This window comes from Taurulus bubalis (assembly GCF_910589615.1).
Source record: "Taurulus bubalis genome assembly, chromosome: 16".
Classification (NCBI taxonomy): Eukaryota; Metazoa; Chordata; class Actinopteri; order Perciformes; family Cottidae; genus Taurulus; species Taurulus bubalis.
Window position 1 is genome coordinate 10,549,072 of NC_136604.1, and position 16,145 is coordinate 10,565,216.

At 38.5% G+C, this 16,145-nt stretch overlaps 1 protein-coding gene across 1 annotated transcript; it reads right to left on the reverse strand.

Annotated features, from left to right (window-relative positions):
* Positions 1 to 192: 192 nt before the first annotated feature.
* ptpn2b (protein tyrosine phosphatase non-receptor type 2b) lies at positions 193 to 11,103 on the reverse strand. Its single transcript, XM_079231879.1, has 10 exons — positions 10,979 to 11,103; positions 10,407 to 10,497; positions 10,180 to 10,280; positions 8,165 to 8,263; positions 6,646 to 6,783; positions 5,825 to 6,034; positions 5,332 to 5,493; positions 3,915 to 4,123; positions 3,710 to 3,805; positions 193 to 1,115 (listed from the first exon to the last, which is right to left on the reverse strand). The coding sequence occupies exons 1-10, from the start codon at positions 11,033 to 11,035 to the stop codon at positions 1,094 to 1,096; spliced, it is 1,185 nt and encodes a 394-aa protein (XP_079088005.1). The 5' UTR covers positions 11,036 to 11,103; the 3' UTR covers positions 193 to 1,093.
* Between the last annotated feature and the right edge of the window lie 5,042 nt (positions 11,104 to 16,145).

Here is a 16,145-nt window from a genome sequence, read left to right on the forward strand (position 1 = left end):
ACAAACCCACCGAAGAACCATTCTGTTGGTACTAGTGGTTCTTGCATGAGGACCAATCTTGTCAAAATATCAAATTATTGCATACATTTACATCTTTTGTGTGTAATAAAAGTGCTGCTTGTGACAAAATAATGAACAGGTTTGTGGTGCCCAGGAACCAGAAAAGAGCAAAGACAGGTTGTTAAGTAAACTAGATAATACCAGTTTTATTTGTAGATTACACTCTAAAAGAGAAAAGGGAAAATTAAGACAATTTCAGTTCAAAAGGAGAACAAGTCATCAAATCAGGTTTCTTCTGTATTCAAATCTGTAACATCGTCGTTTGTCTTTTCGTTTAGTATTTTTACAAGCAAAAATATGTCTTTTTACACATCTTTTTTAAAAAGAACACTATGTACATCATGGAAACATTACATGCCACTGAATTTATCATGTGGGATGAGGCAGTGCTTTTCATTCACCCAACCCCCATCACTGCTGAAAAACTTCAAGTAATCTCTTATAAAAAATAGAACATTTATTTTTGCCTCTGGAAAAGAAAAAAGAAAAGGTTTTCTAAAAAATACACATGAACAGCATTACAAATTGTCAATGCTTTTAGCCCCTAGTATCAGTCGGAATTTCATAAATGCAAAGACCCATGATAGGATGTAAAAGCTGCAAATAATAACATTAAAGCAAACAGAAAAATGTTTTCTAACTCCAGAAGCAGCGCAGGCTGTGGTTGAGGTGTAATTAAGGGAGAAAAGCGCTGGTGTTTTTCTTTTCAAATGTGCTGTCTTCAAAGAATGTCAAAGTGTCTGCTGTAAACAGTTTAGAGAGGATGAGGAGACGGGAAAGCTGTGAGGAACTGAGGAGTGACATGCGGCTAACGGGACCAAGAAGAGGGCGATATGCGGTGGCTGAATAATGTTTCAGGTCTGGGAGCTAAAAAAAACAAACAAGCAATAGTGAGGAGAACTGGCTCTTGCGGTGGAGGTGAGGAAGAGTGGTTTGAAGTCGAGGAAGAAGGACACAGAGGTTGGGAGAGAGCTGGAGATCCCTGCCGATGTTGGCTTTGCTGCCAGAGCTGTAGGTGCACGGCCGCAGGTGGTTAGCTGTCACTGGTTTTCGCCCTGTCACAAGACACAAAGTATTTAAAGAGGTTGAACGCAAGACACAATTTTCAGAGACATGTCGGTGAAGCTCAAAAGTGATCAAAGGAAGTCACGCCACACACTCAAGTCAGCGTTTTCAGCTCGGCCAAGGCTACAAGATCAAACTACATTTAACGGTAGTTTTGCTCAGCTGTGGCTCGATGCCTTGGATCACTTTGACCCTCCTGACATTAGATTGAGTATCAATGCAGCGAAAGCAGCAATAATGTTTAATAAGCAACGTGTCACACAGTGTTCAGATGCTCTTAGCGGCAACATTTTCCAGAAAATGTCCATTTAGTTATTGCAGAGCGTTAACACACATGATTTCATTATTTGTGAGTAAGACTCATCCCAGTATGATGTAGGAGGGTTTTGAAGATAAATTCTTGAACAGGTCCATTATCAAGCAAAAATGTCAAATATTCTCCAGTTCATTTTCTATTTTTGTCAATTGGATCACAATTAAATATCTTTTTCTTTTTTTTTTTTCCTTCTGTTGGTCGGACAAAAAATACTTTCAAGGATTAAACCTGATCTGCCAGATGGTCGGAAGAAGAGCAAAAACATCTTTCCATCAAGAAATTCCTTTGCTCTTCTTTCAATGAAAAACACACTCAACAATTACTGACATAACTGATGCTATTGCAGCATCGAAGCAAAATATACTTGTTTCGTTTTATTCGGTAATTAAAAGGACTATTTTGGGGGTTTGGGATAATATAAAACATTTGACACCATTAGCTTTAGGAAATTGTAACAGGTTTTTATTTATTTATTCCGTGACATTCTTTAGACCAAATTGATTAATCGAAAGATAAATCAATAATGAAAATAATAATTAGTTGCAACCTTTATTATCTAGTTGGTAAAACTACAGCAAAAGACACCAAAATGAATGATCGTTCAATGGTCCTCCAGCCTATTTAATCAACAAAGGCCCTCCTAGATCTCACCATAAATCTCCTGATGAATTCCGAACCTCCAAGCTTCCATTCAAACTTTAACGAGGCCAAAACTCAACCGATGCAGTTCAAAACCAACAAACCAATTAGCAAAACTGACATGCTATGTTGAAAGAAGAAACGTGACAACCTCATAATACAACTCTGGAAGTTAGGAGCTGCAGTAAAACCTCAGCAACGTACAACAGACTCACACGCTTGAGCCCCGACACACATGGTGTGATGGACCGGCGACCAAGATGTCCTCTTCCTTGCTGTTTTACTTAATGACTTCCTTTGTATGATTGTCAAGAGACCATCAGTGACTCTACATTCTCTGTCCTACAAACCATACTTTTGTTATTGCAATAGCAGCACTTTTATGTGCAAAGCAACAGTTTTGTGCGGTGAAATATGTCGTGGTTGCCATGTTTTACACTAATGTGCTCAATAACATTTGAAAGGATTGAAAAGACGGATGAAAAAAGAGGCCACAAAATTTGAATCTTTGCTGCACAGGATAACTTAGCAGCTTGAATTATTCCAACTCTGACATTTCAGAGCTTCAACACAGTAACCACAAATGTACACATACACACACTACACACACCATGCTAGAGTGCAGCCAAAACAAACTCCAAACCGCAGGAGCCAAGCAAATCATGAAAAGAAGAGCAAAACTTCAACAGAAACAAAAAAAACACAGCAGACACCAAATACACTCACACCTCCGTGAACAAGACTGGGCGTTCTTTTTAAAAGCTGTGGGTAAACCTCGTCTTGTAAATGTGCTCTTCGTGGTTGTTGCTGTCACAGAGGGGGGTAAAGATACGCTGCCCCCCCACTGGACAGGCCAGCTCTTGTCATGTGCAGCAAATGCAGCCCAAACTGTCCGAGAAGAAGAGTAAGACCTCGTCAGAAATGGTGCAGTTTGGGCCGAATTACTGGAACAACACTGACATGTCACACAATAAAGGAGGGCGTCTGAGAAATGACTTAGTGAGCCGTTAGTGGCGGTGCACAGTCATCAGAAATAAGTGCTTCATCAGGGCAAATGCGTCCTGCCTTCATGAAAACGTGAATTACATGTCAGTTAGCTACACAGGTGGCTTCACACTAAATGACTGAGAATATGGAGGAGGGGGGAATACAATTAGAAGGCCTCAGCTTGAAGTCTAACTTGTGCCAATAGGAGGGCGAGTCATGGACTGGGAAAGCCTAGCTGGATTTCCTCTATGGGGTTAAACGAAATGAAGCTGAAAACTGACTCATATCTTCTTCTTTGGCATCTCTTTTACATTACAAGAGTTGTCTAGTAGAGTTGCTGCTTTTCTTTTCGATCTAAAGGGAACTTACAATTTAGGAAGCATGCAAAATGACGTCACACTGCAGATTTACTACATCTCCCATTATAATATAGAGATTGCATCAATAGTAGCTCTCTTTCTTCACAATTATGGAGGATTAGACATGGTTTTTGCAGTCTGGGTTGGTTAACACAAATTACAGCATGTAATGAATACAAAAGTGGCATAGTGATGGTGTTGGACAAATCCTTGTGGAAGGTAACAACAACTTGATGCTTTGTGTGTGAAAAACATGTGATTTAATCCAAAAAGATATAATCACCTTTTTCTCTTCTTCTCAGAGTCATTTGTCCTGGGCTTGCTTTGCGGTGTCTTTGCTGAGCCTGATTTGGAGATGCTGTCTTCTCTGCGTCGTTTGCTGTGTAAAAAGGAGGAAGTGGGTAAACAGCTGTCTGTCTAGTCACCAGTGACCTATTCAGAACATTTAGCAGCTGATTACAGCCATTGGCCAAACTTAGTGTACTGACTGTGTCGTGCCGCCATCCTGCTCCTGCTCCTTGCAAGGAGACTGTGCTGGTACTTTGCTATCCTGTCTGTAGTCCTCTCCCTCCTCCAGCTGACCTCCCCGTTGGCTGCCGTTGTGTCGCTCTGTTGGACACCGGGCTGGGGGCTGAGTTGAGGGAGGAGACTCGGCTGCCGGCTCCTGATCTTCCCTGGACAACTCCCGCCACCGGTTCTACACAGGGAGAAGAAAAGTGAATACAGAGTGGAAGATAGTTTACTCTCAAGTTCTTTTTTTAATACTGATATAATAAATATATAAATAATTATTTGAGAGGGATTTTCTAAAGACTCAAAAATGTGTTGGTGAAACAGGCCACCATACCATTTTGTAAAATTAGCCTACGTATGCAATCAGAAAAACTCATTTGGATTACTATCTAGTGTAAGCACATAATCAAGATAGCTTTATGATTGAAGGCCTTCTGACAACATTGTAGTCTGCTTTTCACAAATGCATCGAAGATGCTGGAATTGGCCAAAAGGTATGTTGTCCTTAAGCCAATCAGGATGAAAACTATCCAGCACAGCGTTTTGGTCCGTCAATTTTATATTTCTGTTGTTAGTATTAAAGAAACCCTAAAACTGTAAAAGTTTGTTCCAATTCCTGAGGCTCAGCCACTGCTGTTGCCCCATGTAGTACGTGTGTGTTGTACTATAGTTTGTTACTTATACAGTTCTTCACAAAAGTAAATAAGCTAAGAGAAACCACTCTGCTATGAGTGCAACAGTAACAAGAGGCAGAGAGAAAGAAAAACTGAAAGAAACAGTTTCAGTCTCACTGGCAAGAAGTTGGACCAGGATGTTAAAAGATAAGGAACATATATAAGGGAAATTACTGCTCTTTATAGAGATGAATGGATGAAAGTTCAATTAGAAAATAAACACGTTCATGTTTCAATGGTTTTCCAGTGTGGGTGTAAAATTAACCTTAAAATCAATTTAATGTCAGTCACCTATCTGACTGCATTGATTTGTGTTACTTTGTTTCCCTCTCACGTCAAGAGACTTGTGAGCAGTCACAGAGGGCTTCTAAATGAGGATGTAGGCGATACTTTTCCATTCAATAAAACATCTTCATGTGGTTCTTTCTATATAATTGAATGAAGCCATTTTATCATTAAGATGCGTCTGGAGGCCTGGCCAGAGGGGTTTTGGGATAACAAACAAACCTCAACACCCAGACGACCCTCTGCCATGTTTTTCTCTACAGCCAAATACCCAACTGAACAGAGGCCTGGAGAAACTCACAAACTGACATAGTACAGTCTGTGTTTGGCCTTATCCTCCGGATTTACAATCAAACAAGAGATACCATGGAGAGGAAAGAGTACTTTGTGTAGTGAGTGATAGAATTAGACACAATGTGTGTGGTGCAGGTACCTGTGCAGAGGAGTCTCCCGTAATGTGTTTGGATCCTTCGAGGACAGCCATGAAGGAGAAACGCAGCTGGTCAGGGGTCTGGATCAGGCCCATGCGGTACTTCCTCATGTCCAACAGGAGGTTTTTGATGTCCACTGATGAAGGGTCTTTCCTCTTCTCCATCTAAACAGGAAGAATTGTAAAGAAGCTCAGCTGACCAGGATGACCCTGTTCTCTCAGTATCTAGTGACTAATTTGTTGGTCATATATTGAAGGATTTTAGTTTAGAGGCCAAATGTAATTTTGGTGACATATACTGTACATGTATACAAAGAGATCAGCATTCAGCATCTTTATACAAGCGCTGAAGTCATATGGATTTAATACCATGCTTTTAGATAAAAGCAAGTCAAACAAAAGTATGCACGAACACACGTATCAGAAATACAAATCAAGTCACTTTAGAAAAGAAGAAGTCAGGATATGGAAACACTGATTCAAACAAAGGACTTACCAGGACCACACACGTGTCAACCAATGAAAATGTCCCTGATCGTCCGATTCCAGCGCTACAGTGCACCACAGCGGGCCCGTGGTCCACCCCCAATGCTCCCGACTCGCGCACTTTGAAGAGGAAGTTAAGGAAGGATGCCGGGGACTCTGGAACACCAAAATCTGGCCACGTGGTGTAGTGAAAGTGGTAGATCTCTCTCTTTTCCCCCGTCTGTGAGAGCAGACAGAGGTCTCATTAGCAGGTACACAACTTTTATTTATTTGCGAGCTTGTCAGTGCTTTTTTTTAATCAGTTATATTTGAGGTAACCTGAGATTATTCCAGTGTTTGAAAGCTGAACTAAGCAAACATTTCCAACGGTTTCAGTTTCAATTCATGCAAGAAACCAGGTTCTGAAAACTTGCCACATCAAAACAGCAAATCAAGACACATTCTTTCATGCATATTTTTCTTAAAACCTAATATTTTGTTGTTGATGTTTTTAATTTTGTGTTCATATTTTTATATAAAAACACAGGTGAAAGATGGATGAAAGACATTCATAACATTACAGCAGAAACATTGTAGTTAAAGCATATTCTGTGGATTTTACATAGTGAAATCTACAGCTCATTTGCATTTTATTCGCACGCACACTGAAAATACTTTGGTTGTGCGGTAATACAAAACTCAGAAGATTTAGTGATGATTTCAGTTCTAAGAAGCCTCCGAAAACAGAGGTCCTTGTGGTGCATCTTGGTGTGATACCCGTAAACCATTTCAGTTCTTCTTTGACACCTTTAAATGGGAATGTCCCTGATAGTAAGTAAAACTCCAGCCTACACTAATATTCTGCAGCTCCAACACTCTGGTGGTGTAGTAAGACTTGGTGTCTTCTGACAGCAGCGTGACCAACAGACGGGTGTCTCTGAAGGCCATCTCCCTCTCGTCAGCTGTGGGCCAGTACTGAGCACACTTTTCCTGTCGCACGAGGAGAAAGCAGAGAAACATGGTAAGAGACACCAAATACGTCCAAACATCTGACAACGAAGCACCTGAGGAAAAGCAGATGCTAGCCGAGGGCCCTTGAGGCAAATCAGCTGACAACTAACAGGACAGTTTGAGCCTTTCCATTGAGACGAAAGCTGAATAATAAATCAAACAATGCTTTGGATAAACATCCTCTTTGTCTTCTCTCTTCCTCAGATACCTGCACATGTTACACTCACACAAACAATAATACACGTTCACCTCAATACGTTGTTTAACCATAAACAACTTTAACAAACCCAACTTCTGTTTTATTAAATCACAGCTATTGTGCTACAGCTGTTATCTATTTTGTTGCACACATGAGTCTAATTTAAGTCACCTTTTTGTGTTTTTTTCACATTGCAATTATAATAATACAAAATTCAATGATTCAAAATTCTATGTTTTGCATTTATTTTTTTGTTTATTTACTTTTATGTATTTTCATTTTGTGATTAGAGTCCTTACACTAAACTGTAACGTGGAAGAACAGAAATGTGCCATACAAATTACGATCAAATCATGCTCACATAAAGTTAAGATGAGAAGCCTGACTCAATTCCAAAACAATTCCTGATTTCCCAATGCGATCAACATTTTTCAGGGAACACCAAATAATCTGTCAGTACTGCGGTCAAATACTGTGACAAATTCTAAAGCTATATCTAAAACAAAGTAAGTAGTCTTCGTAAATAGAAAATAAACAGAACTATTCAGAATAGGTTTAGGATCCATTATGTAGCCTCCCCTCTGCATGCTTGTAGAGCTGGCCTACATAAAGGATCCTTGTGAGATTAAGAATATTTATGGACTACTTTTTTTCTTCCATTTCCAAGAAAACAGTCAGTGAGAGAATCTCATGACCCAGCCTGATCCAATCCAGCTGCTTTACTGAGAAAGAGAGCGAGATCACAGCTGCTAGTGTTAGTGTGCGTGTGTATGTTTAATCGGCACATCACAGGATCAGTGGATTTAAAAAAGGAGTCGAGAGGTTGGGCTGCATTCCCGTTAGTTCCTCTTGTACATCCGTGAACACACTATCAAAACATTGAATTCCTGTTATCCTGCTGACTGGAGAGTGAAGCCTCACAGTGGACCACGTAAACTCAAAATCAAGATGAATCAAACTGAATGTATGAGTTATTTCACACTGTATGGATGTTGCTGTGGATAAAATGGTCTAAGCGTGACGAGTCTTTCTGTGGTTTATTCATTATTCCTGCGGTCTATCTGTGTGTGTGGGGGGGGGTGTGTGTGTGTGTGTATGCGCCAGACAAATAGCAAATGTCAGACCAGACAATATGATGTATTTTTATTATCGCATACTTACTGAGCCTTTCTCGATGACCCTGTTGAGCATGACGATCGCCTTGGTCTTCTGCTCCCAAATCATGAGCCAAAAGTGGCTACAGGTGTTCCTGAGGGGGCCCTGTGGACAACACACACACACACACAAAAACACACACTTTGATCAGTTACAAGAAAGGCGAAAATGAGTCCGGTGCACACTAGGAAATCATTTTCAATTGAAATGCGTGTAATCTTTCCAGCATGACCGGACATTGAAAACATTAGGCTATTATTAATCTAATAACTGTGCAACTGACAAGTGTTTATTTAAAAAGGTCAAGAATGTGAAAGTTTACAATGTGGTTGAGTCGAGAAAACTGCACTCTGAAAGGTCCTTAAATGTCTAAAATAATACAGAACAGATAACACACACAAAGGCATGGGCAATGCTGAATACAAGTCTTTGTTTGTTGTCATTTGTATATTCAATCAAATTTAACAAGATTAAAAGAAATACCACCATGTCGCACACTGTTTGATGGCATAAAATTTAGGACGGAAATGACTTAAGGACTGTGAAAGACCCGAAATCTGATAAGCAATTCATTTTCCACCGTCTCTTATTAGTGCTGTGGTACATAATTAAGCAGTCTAGGTTTGCTTCATCTAAAAAATAACCACTGCACACAAAACAATCGCCACCAAACTTGTTGTGACACAAATTCATATTATTGCACAGAAGGTTTACATATTTTATGCAAGATAACATCCCAAAACTGTCTGCCTGTTGTCTAAATCCTGATTCTTGACATACTTGGAAAGGCTGACATCCACAATTAACGTAAGAAACTTGATATTTCAATCGTGTCATGTTGAATTCAGCAAACTTTCTGTGGCTTTTAATTAATGAAACAGTATTCAGTGTATGGTGAGCAATATCATTAAGTGAATTAGAATCAGTTTTATCAACCCAGTCTCAGTTTTATGTGGTCACGCTGGCAAGAAAAAAAACATGACTTGAAAAAAGTGGTTATTTGTCTTTTCATTTCCTGAAGACACGAGCATATTCAAAGATGTGTGGGATGAAGACGCCCCTCTGTTTGGTTTCTGTTTAGTATGTTAAAGATCATACCTATGGCCTGATGAATAAGGATAGCTATTGTTTGTTCTGATAACATTGTCTGTAGGCAAGCGTGTTGTGAGGACATATATTTGTTGATTAATCGCAGCATTCAAAAAGTAATCCATCACTCAATTTTGTGTCACCTTAGTTTTTTACAGAATATGCAGAAAAGAATACAAAATACAAAAATAGACCACGCACCAGGTGATATTATACTTTTTCATTCTCCATTTTCTCAAAGGTTGCAATTTTATAACTATGTAGCAAATAAGTATTTAACAAAAAAAAGCTTAGATACGAAATACTGGAAGACCTTTACATTATTAAATAAAATTACAAAAATTGCAATATCATTTTCTGTGCTTGTATGTATGTAAACTAAATACATACCTATCCTTGAAAAAAACTAAATTTAAGAAAGATCATTATTGATATTTTTTTTGAAATTTAAATAGGCTTTTTCTACTACTTAGTAATTTACTAAATATTTCAGAGAGCACACTTTCACAAGATTTACTTTACTTTGTAGCTACATCACACACAATGTCACAAAACCACACACGCAGTTAACAGTGATGTAGAAACGTTACTCATCACTAAATGACACAACTTTTTTGAAAACACTAACGAGCCTCACTGACTCCCAACTGAACTGTTTACAATAAAGTAATGGCAATACTTTATCATAACACGCTATATTACAGTACTTAAATCATAAGATATATACTTCCATGTAGTTGTTGTTCAGTTTAGTAGTGACCTTTTACGAAGCCTGAATGATTAATCAATTAGTTAATTGGGCAGTCATCTGTATCTTGGGACTGTTTGGTTAAAAAACAACGCATTTTGAAGACGTCACTTCGGTGTTATGGTTGTATTAACAGATCTGCGTCCATGATTGATTTTACTGGAATAAAAAGCCTTTGACTTGCCTGAGTCAATATGTAACTTCTCTGGGCTTCCTCCATGACGACCAGACTTGCATTGATGTAGTCATTTTCTGTGCTCTCCAACTTCACCCGGCTGTGATCAACTGCAAGTAGCATGAGAGAAAATTGATGTATTTATTATTATAAGATTAGCTGTAAATTGACAGACTGCGTTAGAGGGTTAGCAAAACACACTGAACAGTTTAGACTTTCCACAAACGTTTACCTACATGGACTGACGTCTCTGTATCTGTTTCGGTTGCGGTTCTCTGGATACTTTGCCACTTTGTAGGAGCACTCGTGGGACTGATTCCTTATTTCCTGAAGAACAGTAAGATTGTTTAGAAACAAGAGATCCACGATTACAGTTTAAGGCACCCTGACAGGGATTCAAACCTACGACTACAAGCATTTACCATGACCAGGACACCAGAAACAACCTCGCTTAGATGTGTGTGCCCAATAAATAATAACACCCTACTAATAGAGTCAAGTATAACTTCACTCTGTAACGTAACGCTAGCTAATCACAGAGAGCGACAACCACATGCACCATTACAAAAAACACACTAAACACACACATCGTCTAAACCGACGAAACTAACGCTGACATTCACGTTATGGTGTTTAGTTCTTACAATGTCGACAGACACGAAGGGGAAACAAACTTATAACTAAAATACGAAGGAAATCGTCGATGAATTAGCGGTTAGATGTCGGATAACTGATGAGCTAGCCGACTTGCTAGCTTGTTGAGCTACTACCTGTGTTAGCTTGAAGCTAGCTATGCTAGCAGACTTACGAGGTAGAGTTTTTGCCACCGGCCCTCTGAATCTATGTCTTCAAAGTCCTGGTCCATTTTCACCGAGGCAACGCCAGTCAGTTGTAATCAAGGTACGTCTGATTAGCTTTCCAGCTATCTACTTCATTACTTTGTACAGGCTGGAGACGCGTTTTGTCAAAGGATTATAACTTCCCTACGCTCGCGAGCTGTCGCTAATGTTTGTCCGTTATCTCTCTGGTGCAGTTGACATCTGAAGGAGCGAAGTGTGCGCATGCGCCAACAGAGGTCCTCCGGTGGCTGTCAAAAACAAACGCGGCAAAGATGTTCAGTGAACACGAGATGTCCAACACGCATCACTATCTGAAGCGCCCCTGTGTAAGAATAAGTGAATATCATTTCACCCTCTTTTTTGGGGAGAAAGTACTTGTGTATTAATACATTTGACAACTATGCTGTTAAACCTTTAGGGCTACAGCGTTTGTTGTTCAAATTAAATTAAAAATGTATCTTGCAAATGTAATGACTATTTTGATTATTGATTACTCTGTTGATTATTATTATTATTTTTGTTAATTGATCATTTGGCCCATACAATATCTGAAAATAACTGATTCAAAATATCTCTCAAAAGTTTGCAAAAACCCACATTGACATGATCAAATTGGATGTTTTATCCGACTAACAATCCAAAACCCCAAATGTTCAGTTCAAGATAAATGTGATTCCCATTGTGCTACTGAGTGATGAGTCTGATTACAGTTAAACAAAGAGGTTAACAAAGCCACATGTAACATACATGTGGCTTTACATTTCAGACAGGTCTGTCCCGGGTGATGGTTCAAAAATATTTGATCTTTTCTCCATTTACTTCTCTTTTTGAGCAAGGATACTAAGAAACAGAGATGAACAAATGCCTCATGAGATTGTCTGCTTGGTTAAATGGTGAACATGTTTTAACATGTGTCTGATCCATAAAGACACAGTAATGTGATGATCCCCTTGCAATCTGAAAACAACAACCTTGTATGGACAGGCATTGTTGAAAACCCTTACATTATATAAAAAATGTGACATACATTATGTTGAATTAAGTAATGCAGAAGCCATTTAGATTATTACATTTCATAATCATGTGGCCATGTAAATGTAATTGATGGTACATGTGACACAAGCTAGTTGTGATATAGCTACAGTGATGAATACTGCTTCCATACAGAATATGTTTGTGATGTTTTCAAACTTTTTTTTAAAGTATTTAGTCTCTCTGAGGGGAATTGAGAACCTTACGGGCAGCTTTACTGAGTAGAACAAATTACAGAAGATATAAAAATACAAGTTGAACAGAATGTTCTCTTTAAACTACTGACAACTATTAAGAAGCCCTGAGGAAATCAGACCTATTAAAACACACAATTATCATAAACTATAAATAAAAGTTTTATTCTGTCATGTATCTTTTCTAAAAGCATATGAAGAAAAGGCCCGCGAGGGATCTGCGGGTGAGCAATGTGACATTACAAAAAACTGTTTTGACTGTTTGTGTCCTTGTGTGGACCAAGTTGGAAACATGCCTCCATGTGTTCCCCACCAGTTAAACAATTTAAATTATGGTTAAGCTGTGGTTTTTGGTATGCAGGTAAACATAAGTGACAAAAACACGTTTGTGTGTGTGTGTGTGTGTGTGTGTGTGTGTGTGTGTGTGTGTGTGTGTGTGTGTGTGTGTGAGTGTGTGTGTGTGTGTGTCATTTGAACGAGATGGCAGGATCATAATTCATGATGGAAGTATAATAAAACTACTCTCTAGTGGCCACAGGATAGCAGTATTTCCACTGATAAATGCTAGAAGTGGTATGTAACCAATATCACTCAAAAATATTTTTTATAATGACCGAAAATTAAGTGCACTCATGTTAAGATTATTTGCCTTTCTTTTGATATGTCAGCAGAAAGCATACTATGAAACAACAGCGGACCAAAATATGCGAATAGTTCATTTCATATTTTCAGATAATTAAGTGAAACAACATGATAAAAAAACAGAACCTATTACTGTGCAATAACCTACACGAATGAAATACAGAAGAAACACATTTGTACCAGGTTTGTAAAGAGGCTATAAGATTACTTACGTTTCAATTGACAAACAAAATGATGCATATCCTATCATGCAATGCTGTGTATCAATGGTCATATTAAAAGCGAACCTAAAATACCAATTCTATTTATTTGACTCAAACAAACACCTTCACAGCAAGTTCATACTGGCCAATAATTAAGTTCAGAGGACAGAATAAAAATCATGTACTGATAAAAGATAAAAACACGTATTTCTTTCTTCACACTCTTCAGTTTTCTTTGTTTACTGTCTAAGGGCAACTGGCATTCCTGCTACTACACATGTATGGGTATGGAGGGTAAACGATGCTGTTAAACATTTTTGAGCTTCTCTGGCAACTTGTCAAGTCAACAGCAGTTGTTGTTCTTAGTACTATTCACTTTGAAGATATTGTGCAAAAAATGTAGGATCAATACATTAAATATATATGAAGTGTTATTATCATTATTATGTTGCATTATACTTAATAATATACATATTGATTGATGAGGGGCATGCTGCTATTGTCAGTTTAAAGATTATATAAACTGGATTCAGAGCATTAACATAGCAGCAACTAACTATTTGCTATGTAAATATAATAGTGGAGAATGAAGGTGCAGCACAAGCTATTGGAAACAATGGGTTTCAGAGCACAGAGGAGCCATTGTGAATTTATTTCAGCTACAACCCCAAGGGAATAGCTATGCCTTGAATTCAGTTTACAGCACCTTTGAGAACATTTTCAAATTACGTTTACAGGTAATAGAGTATTTTTTAAATTTGTTTGTGTTATTACATTTTGTTTTACGTAAGTAAACAATGTGAGTGCCGGTACTTCTTCCGCTGTTGGCTGTCTATCTATTGAAAACAGATGGATTTATTTTATTGTGAGAAGCAGACAATTCGGACCGGAAGTACCAGTGGTGTCTGTCGTCCATTGGCTTGACAACAACAGTCACTCGGGGAATGTATCCAGGCTGTCCGGCGAAGTTTTCTGCAACAAATGTAACTACGACTTTCTGGGAGACGGTGACCCCAGTGTTCACTTCTGCTGTGAATTAAAAGGAGACCAGGTGGGAATGTAGCGGTAAGTGTGGTTGTGAATAATCTGTACAACGAGCGTTTGGTAAACGTGACACACAGATCACAACTTCCTCCTCTTCGAGGCGGACGAGCAGCTAACTGGTCGCAGTTTGTAGCTTTGTTAGCTTGCATATACTCCTCGTTACACTCTGGTGGGCGCAACGCCTCCGCTGGCACCAGATACAGTTGTTTGTCTGTCACGCTTGCGCCCTTAGATAAAGCGTAGGGTCGATTCAACTGTCCGGTGGGTGAGCAGACATCATAGCTCAGCCTCGTCTTAAACTCTCTGGGAGGTTAAAGTTAGTGTCTTTCCTACGAGCCCTGAATCTGACCGTGTTAGCTAGCAGGCTAACGCTGGTTAGCCAGGTAGAAAGTGTAAACAGAAGCTGGTCCTTCCTGTGTCGAGCTGCAGGTGACACATATGGGGTCGGTTTCGTTTCTTGTGGGTTATTTTAACGTTGACACTAATATTTTGTCAAACGTTTTTTAAATGTGTTTTTATTTATCTGCACTCACGATTTAAAGATTCAGAAGACGTGTTCTCAAGTTTATTTAAATTGAAATAGCATAAATAGCTCGCTGTAAATCACTGTGCTAGTTCCAGACAACTAATTATTGTTTTACATTTAGTTTGCATTCATAACCGATCAGGCATTTGGAGCACTACGTGCAGAGACTTATGACTGTGGTATAGACATGCTGCACAATATCAGAATTAGGATTTTTAACAAAAGGTTTCATATGTTTTTAGCTCTAATAATCGACTCAATAGTAGTGTATCACTTTGTGCCCAATTTCGGTCATTTAATTATGTTTGGTCCACATTTCTTACAGCATGTATTCTTCATGTAAAGTCATTTTACATCTGCGTGTCATGCATCCTGTCTAGGCACCATTCAGTGAATGGAAATAATATCTGTCAATGTTTTTCTGTCGTTGAGCCGTTATAGCATAGTCAACCATGTTTTTTAAATTGCTGAACACAGTCCTTCCGTACTTAATGTGTGACCTTTTATAGCACACCTGCTGAATTCATTCAAGTCATCCTCGCTGGAAGGTTTCGATCAGTGAGTCATCTTGCTTTGCTTTCTCCTTGTGACCTGTTACTGTTTTAACTTCAATTTCAGTGTCAGACTCCGTGAATGAAATAGTTTGTGCTTCTGAGTTTGGTAACATGCTGGGACTCATGTGTGTGCTGAAATTGCGTTACCTTAAAGTGGTCTTTCTTTTGTTTTGTTCCTAGCTTTACACAAAAATAAGATAATTGTACGGTTATTTTGAAGCAATTTCCATCGCAACGCTTCTATCTTTCATTTGACATAACGCAACGGAATAAACCTGTGAAGAAGGAAGCTACTCTTGTGTTTTTTTTGTCACTTTTTGACACAAGGGCGTGCAAAATCAACCCCACCCCTAAATAATAATAATAATTAGGGCAAACATTTTAACCAGTCTGAGCTAGTTTTAGGTTACCTGACCTAAATATGCAGTGGACAACATTATGATCACAGTTTATGTTAAAAGAATCTCAAATATTTGACATTACAATGTTTGAGACCGGCTATGTGTCCTGTATATTTTTTCCAGAAAACAAATTATGTTTAAATGTGAGACATGTTTTTAAGCTTGTAATGACAGAGCCCCCTGTCTGGGCTATATATATATATATATATATATATATATATATATATATATATATATATATATATATATATATATATATATATATATTCAAGCGATCTCTCCCCTCAATCATTGGGGAGAGTGCTACACTGACCTGTGACAGACGCACACGATCCATCACCCATGTTGGCTGTGAATCGAAAGAAAACATTTGCTTTTTTTGTAATAATATGTTCTACAAACATTGACACTTGTCTTGACTTTTCCTTCAGCTTGATGAATGACCGAGCAAACATTTGTGCATCAGGGATAGAAGCGAACAGGTTAACATTATGTTTAGGGCTGCAACTAACAATTATTTTAATAATCGATTAATCGGTT